Genomic DNA, 16,630 nt, shown 5'->3' on the forward strand with positions numbered 1-16,630 from the left:
TCCTGGGATGAAAACAATTTGTGCAAACGTGGGAGCTCCTGACCCACCACTCATCAAGGCATTAAATCTTGCAGTGACAGACTGGTAAAGAGAACACTTCATCCATCAGAATTGTGGATAAGGTTAAGACTCAACATTTAGATGCCTTTATAAATAAAAGAAATTATGCAAATATGTTGATGGAAAACTGTTAAGCTATAAAATACTTGAATGTGTTGTACGACAAAGTTTTTTAAAATTTACTTTGTGGGGAAAAAAAAGCTGGGGGCGTGGGCTGAGGTTGTTGCACTTTTTGGGCTGGGTTAAACATAGTCAGAAGTGCATGTTTCCTGTTGAAAATCTTACATTGAGGACTACTTTTTATTTTTAGTTTTCTTGAGTGAAATATGCTTAACCCTGCAATTGATATGTCGAGCTCGGGCAGACAGGCAGCATTGGCAATGCATTAAGCATGCTACTGAATAGCAATTAACTTCAGGACAAATGTATGTGATCAAGCTGTTTATTGGAAGCAAGATTCCCACTTATCTTCTCTATATGCCATCTGAGAATGTCTCATCTCTTTAGGCACTACTAGTATTAAAAATGTTTACCTTTGTTTGCCTGTATGAATGCCAACTTCAGGGCCATGAACATTAGAAGGGGAAAGCTTGAATAACATGAGATAACAGCTTTTGTCTGAAGAGGTGCAATGCACTGAGTGTTTAGATACAACCATTGTTGGAAAAGTTTGTAATTCCAGCTGAAAGACAGTCTTTATGTAATCTTGTTGCTGTTAAACTTTGCTTGTTCCCAAGTTTCATACTTTCACTCTGTACAGCTCTATTTTTCTCTGCTGTGTTGAGCAGTTAGGCTCCTTAGTTTTCTGGCATGACTTCTAGTATAACTTGAAAACTTTTTTTTTTTGTTTTTTCCTAGTTTTCTAGTTTTCTGATTTCCAGTTGTTCTTTTTTGGGCCATTTTTCTATACTTTTGCACAGTCATGCTAGGTTGGCATTGCTGCACTGTAGTTTATCTTTGTGTGGATTAATGGCCTAGAAATTGCTGCTGTGCTTACTTTAGAGGAGGAACACATTAGATTTGCATCAACTGAAACAAAATACAAAATTACCTGTAAACCATTATATTTTTTTTCCCCGTTAGTAGCTTAGTTAGGGAGTCACACAATGATATGGTGGTAAAACACTGTCTGTGGGCATGGGCTTCATTTATGTTTCAGGGGGTTAGAAATTAGGGAGATAGTTCCTGATCCAAGTGCAAATTGATAGTTTTACAGAGCAAAATTAGGAATAGGTTACTTCAGTTTGGAAACAAGTGCTTTATCTAAGAAACAGTTGCCACCATACAGTATTTAATGTTTCTTTTTCTAACTCAGTACAGTTTTGGAGTTTTTAGAGATGACTATACACAGTTAAAGAAAATCAGCCACAGAGTTAGAATAGCATGGTAATCTTGTTCCAGTAGCTTCCTGTCAGTTATATTTTAAAAAAATTATATTGATTTTTTTCCAAATTCCAATTTGGTGATTGGGAGAAATTTTGCTCCCACGTTAAAAGATGAATTTCCAGCTCTGCTAGTAATAAGCCCTGCATGCTTATGAAAGTAAACTTTAAGGTGACTAAATGCCTTCTACCTCTTCCTTACTGAAGATTTACTTTTTCTAAATGTCTTTTGGGGGAAGGGCAGTTTGTGGAACCAAAGGCTGCTTTTGTAAGCAAAACTTTAATTTCCTTTTTTAATAGAGCCAAATGTCACCATTGCTATCCCTGGTCAAGGCAGTGCCATTTTGGAGCGGCTCACAGTTGAAATTTACTTTGTCACATCTTTCAAATTTTCTCCTTGGAAAAAAAATAATAATAATAATGATAATAAAAAAAGATGGAAATATACATAGTTTTTTTGAAAACTACAGTGCTTGGTGGAAGAAGGATGGCATTTGGCTACCCTGTTCTTTCTCGAACGCCTCGGTGTTGCCTGTCTGCGCCGGCCAATGTTGCAATGTAAGCAATACTGTTTGATGCACTGCCACCCTCTATTGTTTGTTCAGTGTTTAGAATCTCCAGTGGGGAAGAGGAAAAGAAGCATGACTGTTAGTACTTCTCAGGACCCATCTTTCTCAGGATTAAACCAGGTCTGAACTGTCTCCTATTCCAACCTCAACCCCAAATTCATGTGCTTTATTTTGGTTTTGGTTTTTTTTTTTCATTTTTTTGTTTTGGTTTTTGTTTTTCTGGAGAATGTAGATCTTGCAAAAGCACCTCTTATGTTGGCATTATTCAGACATACTTGGCAAACATGTAACATTACTAAGATGTTTTCCTGTGGCGCTTGTTTAAATTGTGGAATTGTTTCTGAACTTTGATAGGGCTAAATGTACGTGCTTGATTTCAGGTGCAGGTTTGATATTTGGCCTTTAAAACTCAAAGGCAATCTACTGAATGTGCTGAAGGATAGACATGCCACCCTGGTAAAATATCAGGGCTCCTGCTTGCCTTCCCAAAGGGTTCCTGCAATGTCTGTGGATGCACGTGGAGAAATTCTGTTATTGCTTCAGCCAGACTCCTTCCTGTACAGTGTTTGTTCAAAATCTCCCCAAATGTGTAATGAAGACTAATATTTTCATCCATTGTGCTTCTAAAATGAAACTGCTCCAACAAGTTGTGTCTTAGAGAAGCATGAGCTTATCTTGTAGTGTTAAATGTGGTATTTCTTCTCTTTAAGAGAAGATGAATTGGAGAGAAAGGAAGACATACGCCAGTTGGTAGCAGGACAGCTGGAAATTGCTGAATGTGAATCATAGCTGAGGAGTTTGGCCATAGAATTGTTCCGTAGCTTTCCACAATAGTCTCCATGGATTAAATCCCAGGCAGATAGCTGCTGTACACAAGCTGACAGCCTTCTGTTGTCTGCTTCTGAAACTTTCTTATCAGAGGCAGAGACTTTGATCTACTTCTCTAGTTGCTCTTGGCAAAAATTGTGCCCTACTTCTCCAGTTTCCTGCTGATAGTGCAACAAACAGAGTTAAGGTGGTATGAGGTTATCTGCGGGAACACGTCTGTTTCTGCTGACTGGCATCAGGATGTTCTGTGCTCCTCCAAACCGGGCTGTGTCTTCTGACTTAATTCTTACTCTTTTGCCTTCCACCCATCTAGAGGGAAATACAGAATCATCTTAAGCGGGGGAACAGATTAAACCTCCCCAGGGAAATTGGTGCTGTAAAATAATACCCAGTTATTTGACTAGCATAAACCAGGTCTGTGTTCTGGACCAAATCAGTAAATAAGGGATTGTGTTCGAGTTCAGGCTTTGCTTCTACAGAAGTCACATTTGCAGTGTTGTAATCACATAAAGCTTTGCACTGTCTGCTTTGGGAGTTCCGTATCAAGTATTTCTTGGTATATCAAATCATTTCCTGGTAGCTCGAGATCATGTCCCTGCTCACCTGTAGTGGCAGCTGTGGCGAGTGCAACAAAGCCAAGACCCCCACTTTGCTGAGCTGTCTGAGCAGTGTAGTTGTTCGAAAAACTTGGGTTTATGGCCTCTCGCTCAAAGCATTCTGGGCTTCCAAAGTGACTTGCACCAGAACAGCACAGGTAGAACTGCTGTGCCTTGTGTTTTCATATAAATCATGGCAAGACTTCAACCCCAGGTTTTCTGCTCCAACACCAATAGTTAAAAGGTTTTTAGCTTCTCTTCTCCCTGTCTAGACTACTATCTTCTTACACCAGAATTCTAAAACATAGCTACTGTGCAGTTCAGAAACTTTCAGTATCTTTGATACTTCCGTGTTGAGTGTCACTTTATAATTCACAGCACTTCCAGTGTGTCAGAGTAACTCTTTGTTGCAGCCTTGGTACACCTGCATATAGTCTCCAGTTTGCTTTTAAAGCTGCATCTTCTGTTCTCTAATCAGCTTTAAGCTGATACTGAGTTGCTTTTTACTAGACTTTATCGAACCTTAAATGTCTTTTTTCCCCTCACATCCTTCCCCCACTCAAGTTACTTTTTGCAGCATTCATCAATCTGTAGGGGTTGTAGTCCTTGATCCTGTAGCATTAATCCAGACTTGGATTCAGGAGCTCATGATGTGGAGCTTGAAGACTAATGCTAGAGTTTGAAACGTTCCTTAGGTACTTCTGCCTCAGCTTTTTTTTGCCTAGTCCTGAAATCTTGTGAGAAGGTACTGTCTGGATTAACCCTTTTATGTGGGCTGGCTGTCAGCTCACTGGTAGCACACACTCAGGTGTTGCTAAATATCAAATCATTGAGCAAGCTTCAATTATGAGGCTTCAGCTTCCTGGCTGTTACAAAATCGTTAGTGACTGTCACACTACTGTGATAGTGTCTTGGCAGTCTTACTGAGCAAAGAGCTGAGAGCAAGATGTCTTGTTTGCTATTGAAGGTTTTGACCTTGGTGCTCTGCAAAATGGTCACTGTTCCTTGAGACAGAAGGTTGCAGGATGTGCATCATGTGCATTAAGCTGCTGAGCTGCCATTAACTCTGTGTGTGTGACCTGCTCCAGTGCCAGTGGGGTTCCTGGTGTGCTTTCACCGTGCCAGTTCCTTCCTCAACTGTGCACTGTAGTCATCGAGCTCATGTGATAGGAACTGCAGTAGTAACATAAAGTAGTTGTAGAACTAAGCTGCAGATGCTGAGTAGCACAATCTAATCTATTCCAGTGGATTGAGAAAAGGCTTAAACTAATTCACTATTAAGTTTTTAACTGACTAGTTAAAGCTGGTTGTGCCTCTGCACTGTTACTTTGCTTCTTTTAACTGTAGGCTGTTACATTGTCTGGGTGTCTTAAAATGTAGCTAATGCTCACTGAAAGAAATTGGGAATTTCTTGAATTGTATAGGAATATAACCTATTTTCATTTTTCTTTAAGTTATTCCTTATTGACTTTGGTTTGGCCAAAAAGTACCGGGACAACAGGACAAGGCAACACATACCATACAGAGAAGACAAAAATCTCACTGGCACAGCTCGATATGCCAGCATCAATGCACATCTTGGCATTGAGCAGAGGTGAGTGCAGTGTTCATGCTGTGCTTTGGAGGCTGCAAGGTGATCTCTGTAAGCTTCTCAAGTGTCTGAAAAAATTTTATATAAATAAGCTTATCCACCCTTTTGCAAGTGCTTTTCTTTTTGGCTGCCTGTGCAAGGGTCGGGGAAAAATCCAAGCACCTAATTTGCTTCTTGAAGAGACTCTGTCTTGCAGACATGAGGTGGATGTTGTGCATACTGTTTTGGCTTTTTAAAGGCTAAGGCATACTTTGATGTGGATATGTTGGAGGACCTTCACAAAGGTGCGCTTTGCTGATGTGTTGGTACCTGTTGACACCACTGTTGCCTGGCTTGAGATGGCTTTTGTAACTAGTGTTCTAAAGCTGATATCTTGTTTTCTCACTCTCTTCAAGTCAGTTAACTATTATTTCTCCTTTTGCCTGAAAGCAAGACTTAAATATCTCCATTCGTGCTGTATTTTAGTTTCTGGTATAGTCATAGTCATGTGTCTAAATGTATGTATACATGTGTGTGTGTGTGTGTGTATATATATGTTTGAGCTTTGCTTAATCATAAACACATTTTTATCATCTAGATCAAAAACATACTGCTCCTTCAGTATCCCAGCAGTGGTTCAGTGGAGAGAGCTCTCTGAGTTGGTTGGAAGTGTTAGATACTCAAGAGATATTAAAGAAATGGCTCTCTTCTCCTCCTTACCTATGTGCCTAAATATTCTAATATAAAAGTGTAATAGTGTTGCTTTACCACGTGATGCTGATGTCACTTGGTTGGTTAAAACTTCATGAATGTCTGTGACTCTGACCTTCATGTTAATCAAGATGGGAACAACAGAATTTCTAGTGGTCAACTTCAACAGAGCATGCAACCCACAAATACTTGGTGCTTTAAAATGTTCCATGTTCTTTTTTGCTTTAATTTCCTTAAGGGTATTTTATTACCTGTCAGTGTCATTATTTAAGCCTACTTGACATGTGGGTCAAGGAGAGTAAATGACAGGTATAATTTCTGAAGTAAGTGCATTTCATAGATCTCAAGCAGCTCTGGTAAGGGAATAGCTGTGCAAGCACCTGAGACTGAAGGAGGGATTTGCAAAGGATTGTTGCTTTTGAATTTAATTGGAGTCTTACAGCATATCTGCTGGTAATGGGAAATCTGTTATGATTAGAAACCTGACTTGGTACGTGCTAAAAGCTGCTAAACTATCTAGATCAAGCCAGTGGTGAGACAAGTAATAAATTCCTGCAGTCAGGAGAAACCAGTTCTCAAGTTCATGGCAGAATATTTCAGCTGTTCGTCCTGTGCTTTTATCTGTTGCAGAACATGTTTTCCTGTAGGTAGTGACAGCTGTGCTCAAGGAGCTGTTTGCAATGTTATCTGTTTTAGTAATGGAGAGTGTTATCCTGTTTTCCAAAGCCTGAAAATCACTTTTATCAGTATATGCTCAAATTTAATGTACCCCTTAGCGATGTGCAAAACTAAATGTTTCCTGCAACAGAATCATGACATTAAACCTTGAAACAATGAGCTGGATGGGGGATGGAAACTATTCATGCCTTTGTTTCTGAATTTATCACTGCCTCCTAAGGAAACGTAATTTTATGTCATGGCCCCATACAGGTTCCCTGAATCCTGTTGATGACTAAAATCTGCAATTCTAATAGAATTAGCAAGTTTTGCAGGCTGGAGTTTGTGGTCTCAGTATAATTTTTTGTCCCTCTGTCTTTGTGGTTTCATGTTGCAGCTGAGATGATCTCAGAGCGAGCTGCTGTCGAGGGGAGAGAACCAATCCTCTCTTCCCTGACCCATTAGTGCTTTTTTGGCCTTGTGGTAAAAGCTTTAGAGAGTCAAGGTGATCTTCTTCTGGGATAGCTTCCTGAACTCGTTCCCCAAAGGGTTAGAGAGTTGACTCACCATTTAAATCCTTTTATCACAGATCTGGATGGCAGAGCAGCAGCAATATCCACCAGATTCTCTCCATAAGGGAGCTGGGAGGAGAAAAATAAGTTATTTTTCTGTCTCATGTTAAATGGATGTCAGCTGCAGAGGGGCAGTCAGGAGGAATCTGATTTTACCACAGCTGGGAAGAGGCAACTTTGCCAAGAGGAAAAAAAGTCATGGAGTGTGTTTTCCACTTCAGTGAGCTGTACTAGTCTTAGCACTCATGAAAGCTGTGTAGTGAAGTACAGTGGTATTCGCGGGGCTGACGTGGGGATCTGGAGCATGTGCAGAAAACATTTGAAACCTTTACGTGAGAGTTGGTGTGCAAGTTCTCAGTGAAGTCTGTGGATGGGTCACTTTGGAGTTCTCCAGCTGCCCCAAAACAGGCCTCTTATGGGAAGAAAGCAAAGGCACCTCTCAGATTGATGCATGCACTTTCAATATTGCTTGTATTTAAAAAAAACAGAGACAATTCAGAGTTTTTTCACGGAAGTGAAGGAAGGAGCCTGTGCCCTTTTGGGGCTGGATGTTCAGAATTGATCCCAGAGACAAGGTTCAGGGAAAAATCTTCATTAAGGAAGTAATGCATTCCATGGTTCCATGCATTCCATACAAGAAAAACTTCCATTTCTATCTAAGCTACTTTATAAAGCAGGAAAGACATTTAATGTTTCTTTTTCTTTAATTTTCCAAAGGTTTTCTTTCCCAAATTAATGTAACTGCAGATGAAAAGAACACACAATACTTACTGAGTATTCCTTGCTTGAAAAATGAATAGGATCCCCTTCTGCTGGGGAAGACTTTTTACAGTGGAATCGTGAGCACATCAGTTTTTTAGCTGTACTAGAAAGAGACCTTTGCATCAAAGCTTAAATTTTATCCCTCAATTATTTTTTAATTTAAATTTTTGAACGCTTGCACTATTTGGAGTAAAGTGTGAAATGCCAGAATTTGTAATTCATTGTGTTTTTCCTCTTTTCTGCAGTCGTCGGGATGACATGGAGTCTCTAGGCTATGTATTGATGTACTTTAACAGAACCAGTCTGCCTTGGCAAGGATTAAAGGTAGGTTGTGTTGCTTTTTCTTTTCTCCCCCACCCTGCTTTTTGATTTTCTTTTTTTTTTCATGTTTGGGTATCATGCTTCTGTCTGCTGATCAGGATAGGTGGGTTTATATAATGTTTAGCTTCAGTTATACAAAGCAGCTTTTCCCAAAGCATGATATTTATAGAATGTGGATTCTGCCTCTTGCGCAGCAGGCAAAATGTGCATTGTTTGATTGTCTCAAAATTTATGCTAAACAATAGCTTACGTCATCTTTGCCAATTATTATTGTCCTGTTGTAGTCTGTGGCCCTTCTGGGAAATAGAAAATAACATTTGTTAGTGGCTTTTTGAATTGCTGTAGAGAGCATGGAAATAATCTCTTGCGTGGCAAGTTCAGCCTCAGTGGTATCTTCAGTCCAGGTTATGGCACCACTGAGTGATTATTGGCTGCAACAGGCTTGTTCCAGTATTTCCATGTATGGGAGCCAACTACAGGCATGGCAGATATTTCTGTTACATAGACTTCAGTGATTTATTTCCTTGTTTTAATTGTTTTTCTTCCTCCATATGAGAGTTTTGTAGCTCCAGTGGTGTTGCAGCTGCAAGTTTTCTAAAAAGGCAGCAGCTTGTGAGACACTGGAACTCTTCAGCTGCAAATGAATATAACGGGTGCTTACTGAAACACCAGGCAGCCCTGAATGGGGCACTGAGTGGGAATTAATACAAATTTGGCAAATGTAAATGCAAGTCTGGTCTGTTTAATGGACAAAAGCAGCAGCTAGAACTACACGAGCTGTGCCATGTGATGGAAGCATTAGACTGCGACAAATGGTATTAAACTGTGTCCAAATCTTAATACCAGATTGACCTTCATTCTCTTTGCAATAAGTGTGTGGGACTTGGAGATTTCACATAAAATACTTATGGTTGACCAAAGGATTTTTGTCATTTTTTTGTTTTTACTGCTGTCCTTGTTAATCCAGTGTTGCACAATATCTCTTATATTGTGACCTACATGTTCCACAGGCTGCAACAAAGAAGCAAAAGTATGAAAAGATTAGTGAAAAGAAAATGTCCACTCCTGTTGAGGTTTTGTGTAAGGTAAGAGTTTCCAAGTGATGTCATACTGTGAAATGGAAATTCCTTTATTGTTTGTTTTGTTGTTTGTGGATTTTTTTTGTAAACTAAAGCCAAAGTATTAGATAGTCTCACATGGCATTTGCTGCTGAATAATATTCTCTGGCAGGCACTGGGTGCCTCGTGTTTGGCCACCCAGCTAGACTGTGAATAAGTGTAACAGGGCAGGCATTTGCTGCCGCTTCTTGGCGTAGTTCGTGCCACCATCATTCAGCTCTTGCTGACTGTTGGCTGTGCAAGCTGTCCAACTCTCTTAAGTCAGGCTTGTTCAGTTCTTCACCTTCTACAGTGGAAGCTTTACATGTAGATGTAAATAAATAACCAGGGTGGAGCTCTCTGGCTTGCCCACATACAGTTGTTTCTGCCTCAAGATTGTTCATATTGTCTACTCTAACTCAGGTAGAGGCTGTAGTGGAATTGGATTCAAGTGAGCTTTTAGAGCCCTGCTGCAGAATGATGTTTTTCCAGTATTGTCCTTTGGGTCTTCAGATTTTTCTTGCACTGTGGCAGCTACCTGCTTGTTAACAAAGGTCCTTGAGAACGTGAAGTAGTTTCTGCACATCAAACAGCAGCACCAGGGATTGCACTTTCTACTTCTGCACATATCTATACCCTTAGTCTGACAGTATCTTTCAAAGTGTTGAACTGTTCCTAGAACCATAGAATGGTTTGGGTTGGAAGGCACCTTTAAAGATCACTTTCTTCCACCCCGCTGCTGGGACAGGGACACCTTCCACTAGGCCAGGTTGTTCTAAGCCCCCTCTAAACTGGCCTTAAACACTTCCAGGGATGCTATACCCATATTTTCTTTGCATCCTATTACCTGTTTTCAGGTAGGCTTTAATATAGCATTAAATGTATAAAAATATAAGACAGGAAATCTTTGAAAAAGGTTTTCATGATTTAAGTTTTCACACTTAGTGCCATTAACTGATCTTGCCTCTAGTATGCTCAGGTAGATTATCAAGGAAACAACTGGAATCTCTTAAGAGATGATTGCCTCTTATTATTTTAGAGACTTCGTTAACAAGAACGAGGTTTAATTAGGATGAACTAAGTGCTTTATAAGTAAGTATGTTGAAGGTTTTGGTAGCAGAGAAGTTGTGACTGCAAAACATGCATCAGGTAACAGTTCTGGGGAAGGAATGTGTACCTGGGGGTCTTGCTGATCAAATCCACTTTCTGAAATACAGAATTAAATTAATAACTAGGGGCAAAGTGGTATTACTTTACAAATCTTCAGCCAGTTTTTCTCTGCTGTTACATAAAGAAGCACATCTTTTTGCCTTCTTATAGGGTTGTTAGAAGCTTTTTTCTGCAAGCCATGGCTTGATTAACACTGTTGATTTACAGGGATTCCCTGCAGAATTTGCCATGTATCTGAACTACTGTCGTGGCCTGCGCTTTGAAGAGGCACCAGATTACATGTATCTGAGGCAATTATTCCGTATTCTTTTCAGGTCAGTCTCAAGGTGGAAAAGTACAGAAATTTGTCAGGGCTTTAATAGTTGGGAACTGCTCTGTGGGACTTGCACTGTAGAGAGCAGCTCTGTATGTGTGTAGTGTAGGGAGTTCTTCTGGTCCTTTTTTTCAGAGTTTGAAAAGCTGTTTAAATGACCTGAAAAATATGTTCAATGTTAAATATTCAGTGTTAAACATAAAGGAGAAAGATTCTCTGGGTTTTGCATTATGTGATGTAACCACTAATGGTAGAGGGTTGAGCCCATGCTTTAAATTCTGTTGCAAGTAGCTTAAAAAATTGACCCCTTGTAAAAGTTTGAAGGTTTTTATGTTTGGAAATTGGTGGTGGGACTAGCAGTGGTGCCCAGGAGATGGATTTCAGTGGAGAGGAATAGTGCTGCTTCATTGAGCTTGTTAGAGCAACCAGAACATAAACTCAGCCTTCTGGAGTGAAGAGCGTCTGTCAAAAGAAGTGCTGGTACTGATCTCTCAGGTCTCCCTCTAGGTGTCTGGAATCCAAAGCAATTTCTATTCAGCAATGTACAATACTGCATTCTCTCCCTTAAAATTACATATATTAAAAAAAGCTCAGAAACTCAGTGCAGGCAGTGGGTAAGGTGGGTTGGGAGGAAGTGCTGCTTCCACAAGTGCAGACCTTTGTGTAACCAGTGAGGAAACGCTGCTGGATGGTTTTCGGTCTTACTGCAAGAATCCCTTTAAGTTACTAATACTTAGCATTTCTATACTATTCATAATCTCTAAAGCAGCTTATAGGAAGAGTTATCCTCTAGTTCTGGTATTTCAGGGAAGGCTTGGTATTAGCAATATGACGTGTTACAGTAAAATATTTCCCTTTTTTTTAGGACCTTGAACCACCAATATGACTACACATTCGACTGGACAATGTTAAAGCAGAAAGCAGCACAGCAGGCAGCCTCTTCCAGTGGGCAGGGGCAGCAGGCCCAAACCCCCACAGGCAAGCAAACTGACAAATCCAAGAGTAACATGAAAGGTTAGTAGCCAAGAACCAAGTGACGTTACAGGAAAAAAAAATTACACTAATTTGGACAATGTCGGCAATTTAAGTGTTAGATCAAGGAGGTGGTTTAAAAAACACATTTGGCTGTTAAATTAAAAAGCAAAACCAAAAGACGTCCTTGGAGAATTTGACTACTAACTTTATACCAAAATGTCCTTGTTATTCATATCATTTCTTCTGGGGATTTTTGGGTCATTTTAACCACTGCATCTTTTGCTCCCGCATTAACCACTTTCCAAAAACAAGAAACTGACTTGGTGTTGGGAATGTGACATTTTAATTTATTTTATTTATATATACATATATATATATTTATATATATATAAATATATAATGCAATCCAAAATCCTAGACCTAACACTTCTTAAGGGATAATTCTCATTAACTAGGCAAGGATCTAGAGACTTTGGGTTCTGCTCTGTGGCAACTGGTATAATGCTGTGGGTTTGCTTCTGTTCTGTATGCATCAAACGTGGGAAACAGAAAATTGTGAGTGATCTGGCTTCCTCCAGTGGGTTTACGTTGAGACATTTGGTCCAGAGTTAAAAGCAGGGACCAGTGAGCTCAAAATGTCTTGCCTAAATCAAGCAGTAACCCCAAACTGCTGTGGACTGCCAAGTCACAATTTTCTGAGGTATCTGGGTGCTCTGGGGTGGGGCTTCAGGTTTCTTGATGATTTGAAATTTTTCTAGGTTATGGTTTCAAAGGGAAATGTTGTGACATGTTCAGGATGTAATTGTGTAATAACTGAAAACTGAGTTCTGAAAAGGCACATACAATTTTTTTCCACGCAGTCTAGAAGCTTTTAAAATACTTTTTTTTTGTGATGTAAATCTGCTAGTGCTGGTAAGTCACTGAGATGAAACTGCCACAGCTAGTGACTGCTACAGTCTTATAATGAAACCAATTCCTCAAGCTGAGCTGCAGATAAAATTAAAGCTGATGAGATTGTACGAGTGAGACTAGAAAAGCAAGGTCTAAGTTCTGTACTGAGGTATTGCTAGTACTTGCTGCTCTTCAGTACATCTTGTCTATCATATTTATATATATTAAAATTATATATTCAGCTAACATGACAGACTTGGAAGTCAAAGAAACGCAGGAGTGTTTGCAATAAATGTATCAAAACATTGTTTTTCATGTATCGTGGCAGCATTCAAACCTTATCAGGTGTCTTTAGTCAAAGTAGCTATCCAAAAATGTAACACTTCATCCAGAAAAAAATGTAGTAAAATACCTACTGCTCTTTCCGAGGTCAAAAAAAAAAATAAATTCATAGGCTGCATTAAATGTCAGACTTTCAGCATAAAGAGTCCAGGTTGTTTGGCTGCAGCTGACAGATGATCCATCACTGAAGGCTGTAAACCAGTTCCTTCAGCTGAAACACCAGGATGTAGCAGACTGGGTGATTAAGCATCTGGGTTTAGGTTGCTTGCTGCAATACAGAAGCTCTGACTGAAGTCCAGAACACAACCCAATTTGGGCTGTGGAGAGGTTGGCTGTTAGAGCAGAAGATAATCTGAGAAAAAATGCACATTCTTCACAACAGCTCGAGCTTAAAGTGAAGGGCTTGCAGGAGGTGATGATCTGTAAGCAGAAGCTGCCCTGAAAATGAAGTTGGGCCCTCGTGAAATACTGTTTCACTCACGTATTCTGAGGTTTAATGTGCTGCTCTCTTGGCTCAGGCTGTCTCTGACCGAGTGCTGTAAGTGCAAGGTCATTAAAATGATTATCTGCCTCCACCTTGTAGTGGTGCTTTGGTGCCAGAGTGCAAAGCTGAGCTGAGTGACAGGCAGGAGGAACAGGGAAGCTGCCTTGCCATGGAGCCTTAGAGATCTTTTCTGTTTCCTCATGGACATTCCTTATCACAGTGTCCTTCGGGAACGAGACCCATTGCTGTAGCTACGGTGAAGTTCCTGGTTTTTTAGCAGAATTTCATTGGCTCTTGCGTGGAGTAGCAGCCTTTTAAGGGTATTTCTCCTTTTTTCCTCCCCATCCTAAAGAAAGGCTTGTGGCCTTTGAATCGATCAAGCTGTAATGTCAGCAAAGCATTATCACTTGGCAAACATCTGAAGACTTCTCTTCAGATGCTTAATCTCTTCATCAAAGTAAAGATTCCAGATTTCTAAAATCCTACATGCCATTTTGTATGGAATGTTGTCTATTAAAGAAGACTGTTTTGAACCCAAAAAACCTAAGCTTACGGAGGAATCTGCGTGGCTTTTGTGTTCCTATCACATTGAAGATTAATGAAATACCTGGTTATTTTCCAGAGTTCAGTTAAATTCTCTTTTAGTTGCTGTAGCAAAGCCTGCGTGGAAGTGGCTTAAAAGGCTTCATGATGTCAGATTCTACCCCTCTGATAACCAAATCCAGTTCAACAAGTCCTAGAAATAGCAATTTACAGATGCATTTCTTTATAAAGTGCAAGTACTATTCAAGATGTGCATCTGGGAATGGTGAGCAGACAATCTCCAGATGTTTACTCATTTGCAAGTACTCCTGGCTTCCTTAACTCAGATCCATGTTAAATAATTTCTGAGTCCTGTAGGTTATTCAGGATGAATATTCTGTCTGGTTCCAGAGTAACCTGTTCTGTCCATGGCGTTTTTCTCTTCTGTTTTTTCCCTGTCCCTCTCTGGAACTCAGTGCCGTGTCTTTTGTAACAGCAAGATCAGCTGGTTTTGAACTTGGGAGAGGTGAACTGTTTGAATAGGCTCAGCTTCTTTGCTGACTCGAAGTTTGGCTCTTGCTCTCTTGACAGCGTTGTTCAGGTGTGATTTGTAACAGTGCTTACAGTCAGCTTTTCTCAATCATAAAACTGACTCAGGCAGTCAATCTGCAGGATAAAGTCTACCAGTTCCATTGTGAGAAGTGTTTTTAGTTCGTGTCAGTGGAGAGTTCTGTGAGCCTGTCATTAACATTCGCTGGACGCCCGTGGTCGTGGCAGGATTTCTCAGCACAGACTGTTGGTTCTCTACTTGAGAATTAGCCAGTTGACAACTAAGTATTTTTCACTGCACTGCTTGTCTAGAGAAACAGAACAGACAAAGCTTGAGAGCTTCAAGTTGAGGAGCTTGTTAGGGTATGACAGGACAGTTGCTTTTCCCCATCGATCAGATCTGCAGCTCTGATGGTAATAAAGCAATTTGAGTATCCCTCACGTAGCACAGAGATTATCAAAGTTTTGGGTAACAGCCCAGAGAGGGACAAGCAGTGATGAATGTGCAGGTTTGAGCTGGCTTTGTATATAGTGAAGATCTGTTAAAGAGATGCCAACAAACTCTTCAGCACGTTCTTCATACCAGCAGTGATGCATGCGCTCCATGAGTGTCTCTATTTCATATGACAGATGTGGTTGGGCTGTGTCTTAACACGACTTGGAAGGGATGTTGTGAGTTGATTCCAGTTCCCTGTTACTTTCTCTAGCTGTAGATGGATGTTCTCTTGCCTGTAATACCTTGGATTTGAGGTATTCTAACAAATAGCAGCGTATAGTTTGTTAGCACATCCTTTGTCCTCAGGTTCAGGGTCCCATTTTTCATTTGAAACGTTCAGGTTTCTAAAGCAATGAGTTGATCTGTTTCTTCCCACACTCCTCCTTTGTTCACTTAGTTTTGGCTGCTCGGATGGAGAAAGTGGTTCAAATGATGAATCAGTGTTCACTGCTGAGCACACTAAATGGAAAAACAGCGTAACTCTTGGTTGTATGCATCGAGTAAGGGTTAGGGAACTAAGGAATCTCTGGGGTTTTTGTGCAAATTTGCTGTCAAATGGGAATGGCTGTCTTAATTCTGGTGCAGGATTTTTTTTTTTTTATATGACTACTGCTGGATCAAGAGAATTGTCCTTCAGTGCATTAAGATGCAAGCAAAGCTATTGAGCCTCTTCTAAATGACCTGTAGCCTGTTCTGGAAGAGTTAAAGCTGTTTTTTGAGTGCTGTCCAGATACATTTGGGATAGAATGTCAGGCTATTAAGACTTGTTTGCACTTGCTCCTCTCTGGATGACAGCACAAGCTATAGCTGAGGTCAGCTTTGTCTGTATTTCACTGTGAAGAGATTTCTGTTGCAAAAACTCAGGAGCTGTTGCTCAGCTGAATTCATCCGTGGACAGACCATCCTTTTTGGAGGGCATCCAAAACGGAAACTCGCTTGGCAAAGTGATCTTCGGTTGAGACTCCTGTTACCTCTGTAAAGCACAGTGCTGCCACCTGAGTCACCAGGAATGAGCACGAAGGGAAGACTGGCTTAGCTTGCAGTAACTGGTTCTTGGAGATTCGTGTGTATTCCTTCACTCTCCGTATCCCACAATGTCTTGAATTTGTCATTTGGAGTGCTGCACATTAAGAGAATTGTTGTTGATGCCCCACCTACCCTGTCATGTGAGTTTTCACATGTCCTTCCAAGGACAGAGGTGTGCTGGGTCCCTGGTCACTGTCACAGGTTCTGGCTTCTGTTTCGTCTGCCCAGAGAATGGTGCATGTGGGCATGTGGTGACACCAGTTACTGTAAGGTAAGTCATTCCCATGCCTCTCCCTTCTGTCCGTGTGACAGGGCCGTGCTGTGTCTCCGAAGAGCACGCTGCAGTCAGATGACAGCTTGACATTCAGGGATATAAACATGAGACACTGCAGACAAGTAGAAAACAATCCTATGAAATTACATCCCGTTTCCTAGTGGCAATAACACGTCTTGTTTTCAAACTGTTGGTCTGAATTCCCGCTTGAGGAATGTGGCATCCAGCTGGCGCATAAGCCTGTTTTCCAGTGCCAGCAGTAGGTGTGAGCGAGAGGTGCTTGTTTGAACTAAAGGGTGTTGGTAAACATCATTACCTTCGGAAATGGACGCCAGGAACTCTGCAATTCCAAGATGGAGCAGCATTTTCCCCTTTGAATGACCATAACTGATGTTTAGTTCTCCTGCTGTGAAGGCTGTTTCTCGTTTTCATCCCGTATCAGTAAGTTGCCCTTGTCTTTATC

The 16,630-nt window shown here is 40.6% G+C and overlaps 2 protein-coding genes across 9 annotated transcripts in view; both read left to right on the top strand.

Annotated features, from left to right (window-relative positions):
* Positions 1 to 16,630, top strand: part of CSNK1A1 (casein kinase 1 alpha 1) — a 36,453-nt gene that overhangs the window by 15,244 nt on the left and 4,579 nt on the right. For 2 of the 8 annotated variants that reach the window (XM_051793585.1, XM_051793588.1), the window contains exons 5-10: positions 2,048 to 2,131; positions 4,890 to 5,029; positions 7,953 to 8,031; positions 9,039 to 9,113; positions 10,503 to 10,609; positions 11,474 to 11,622. In XM_051793585.1, coding sequence (XP_051649545.1) covers positions 2,048 to 2,131; positions 4,890 to 5,029; positions 7,953 to 8,031; positions 9,039 to 9,113; positions 10,503 to 10,609; positions 11,474 to 11,622 — 634 coding nt within the window. Of the gene's footprint in view, positions 1 to 2,047; positions 2,132 to 4,889; positions 5,030 to 7,952; positions 8,032 to 9,038; positions 9,114 to 10,502; positions 10,610 to 11,473; positions 11,628 to 16,630 lie in introns of those variants that run through there. The other 6 variants (XM_051793586.1, XM_051793590.1, XM_051793587.1 and 3 more) reach the window with 4 other exon arrangements.
* IL17B (interleukin 17B) overlaps positions 11,632 to 16,630 on the top strand; it is a 40,387-nt gene continuing 35,388 nt past the window's right edge. Inside the window, exon 1 of the mRNA XM_051793627.1 lies at positions 11,632 to 16,608. Coding sequence (XP_051649587.1) covers positions 16,558 to 16,608 — 51 coding nt within the window. The 5' untranslated portion in view covers positions 11,632 to 16,557. The remainder of the gene's footprint in view (positions 16,609 to 16,630) is intronic.

Source organism: Manacus candei, unplaced genomic scaffold (genome assembly GCF_025592945.1).
Source record: "Manacus candei isolate 608988 ecotype Guabito, Panama unplaced genomic scaffold, ASM2559294v1 h1tg000037l, whole genome shotgun sequence".
In the NCBI taxonomy this organism is placed as follows: Eukaryota; Metazoa; Chordata; class Aves; order Passeriformes; family Pipridae; genus Manacus; species Manacus candei.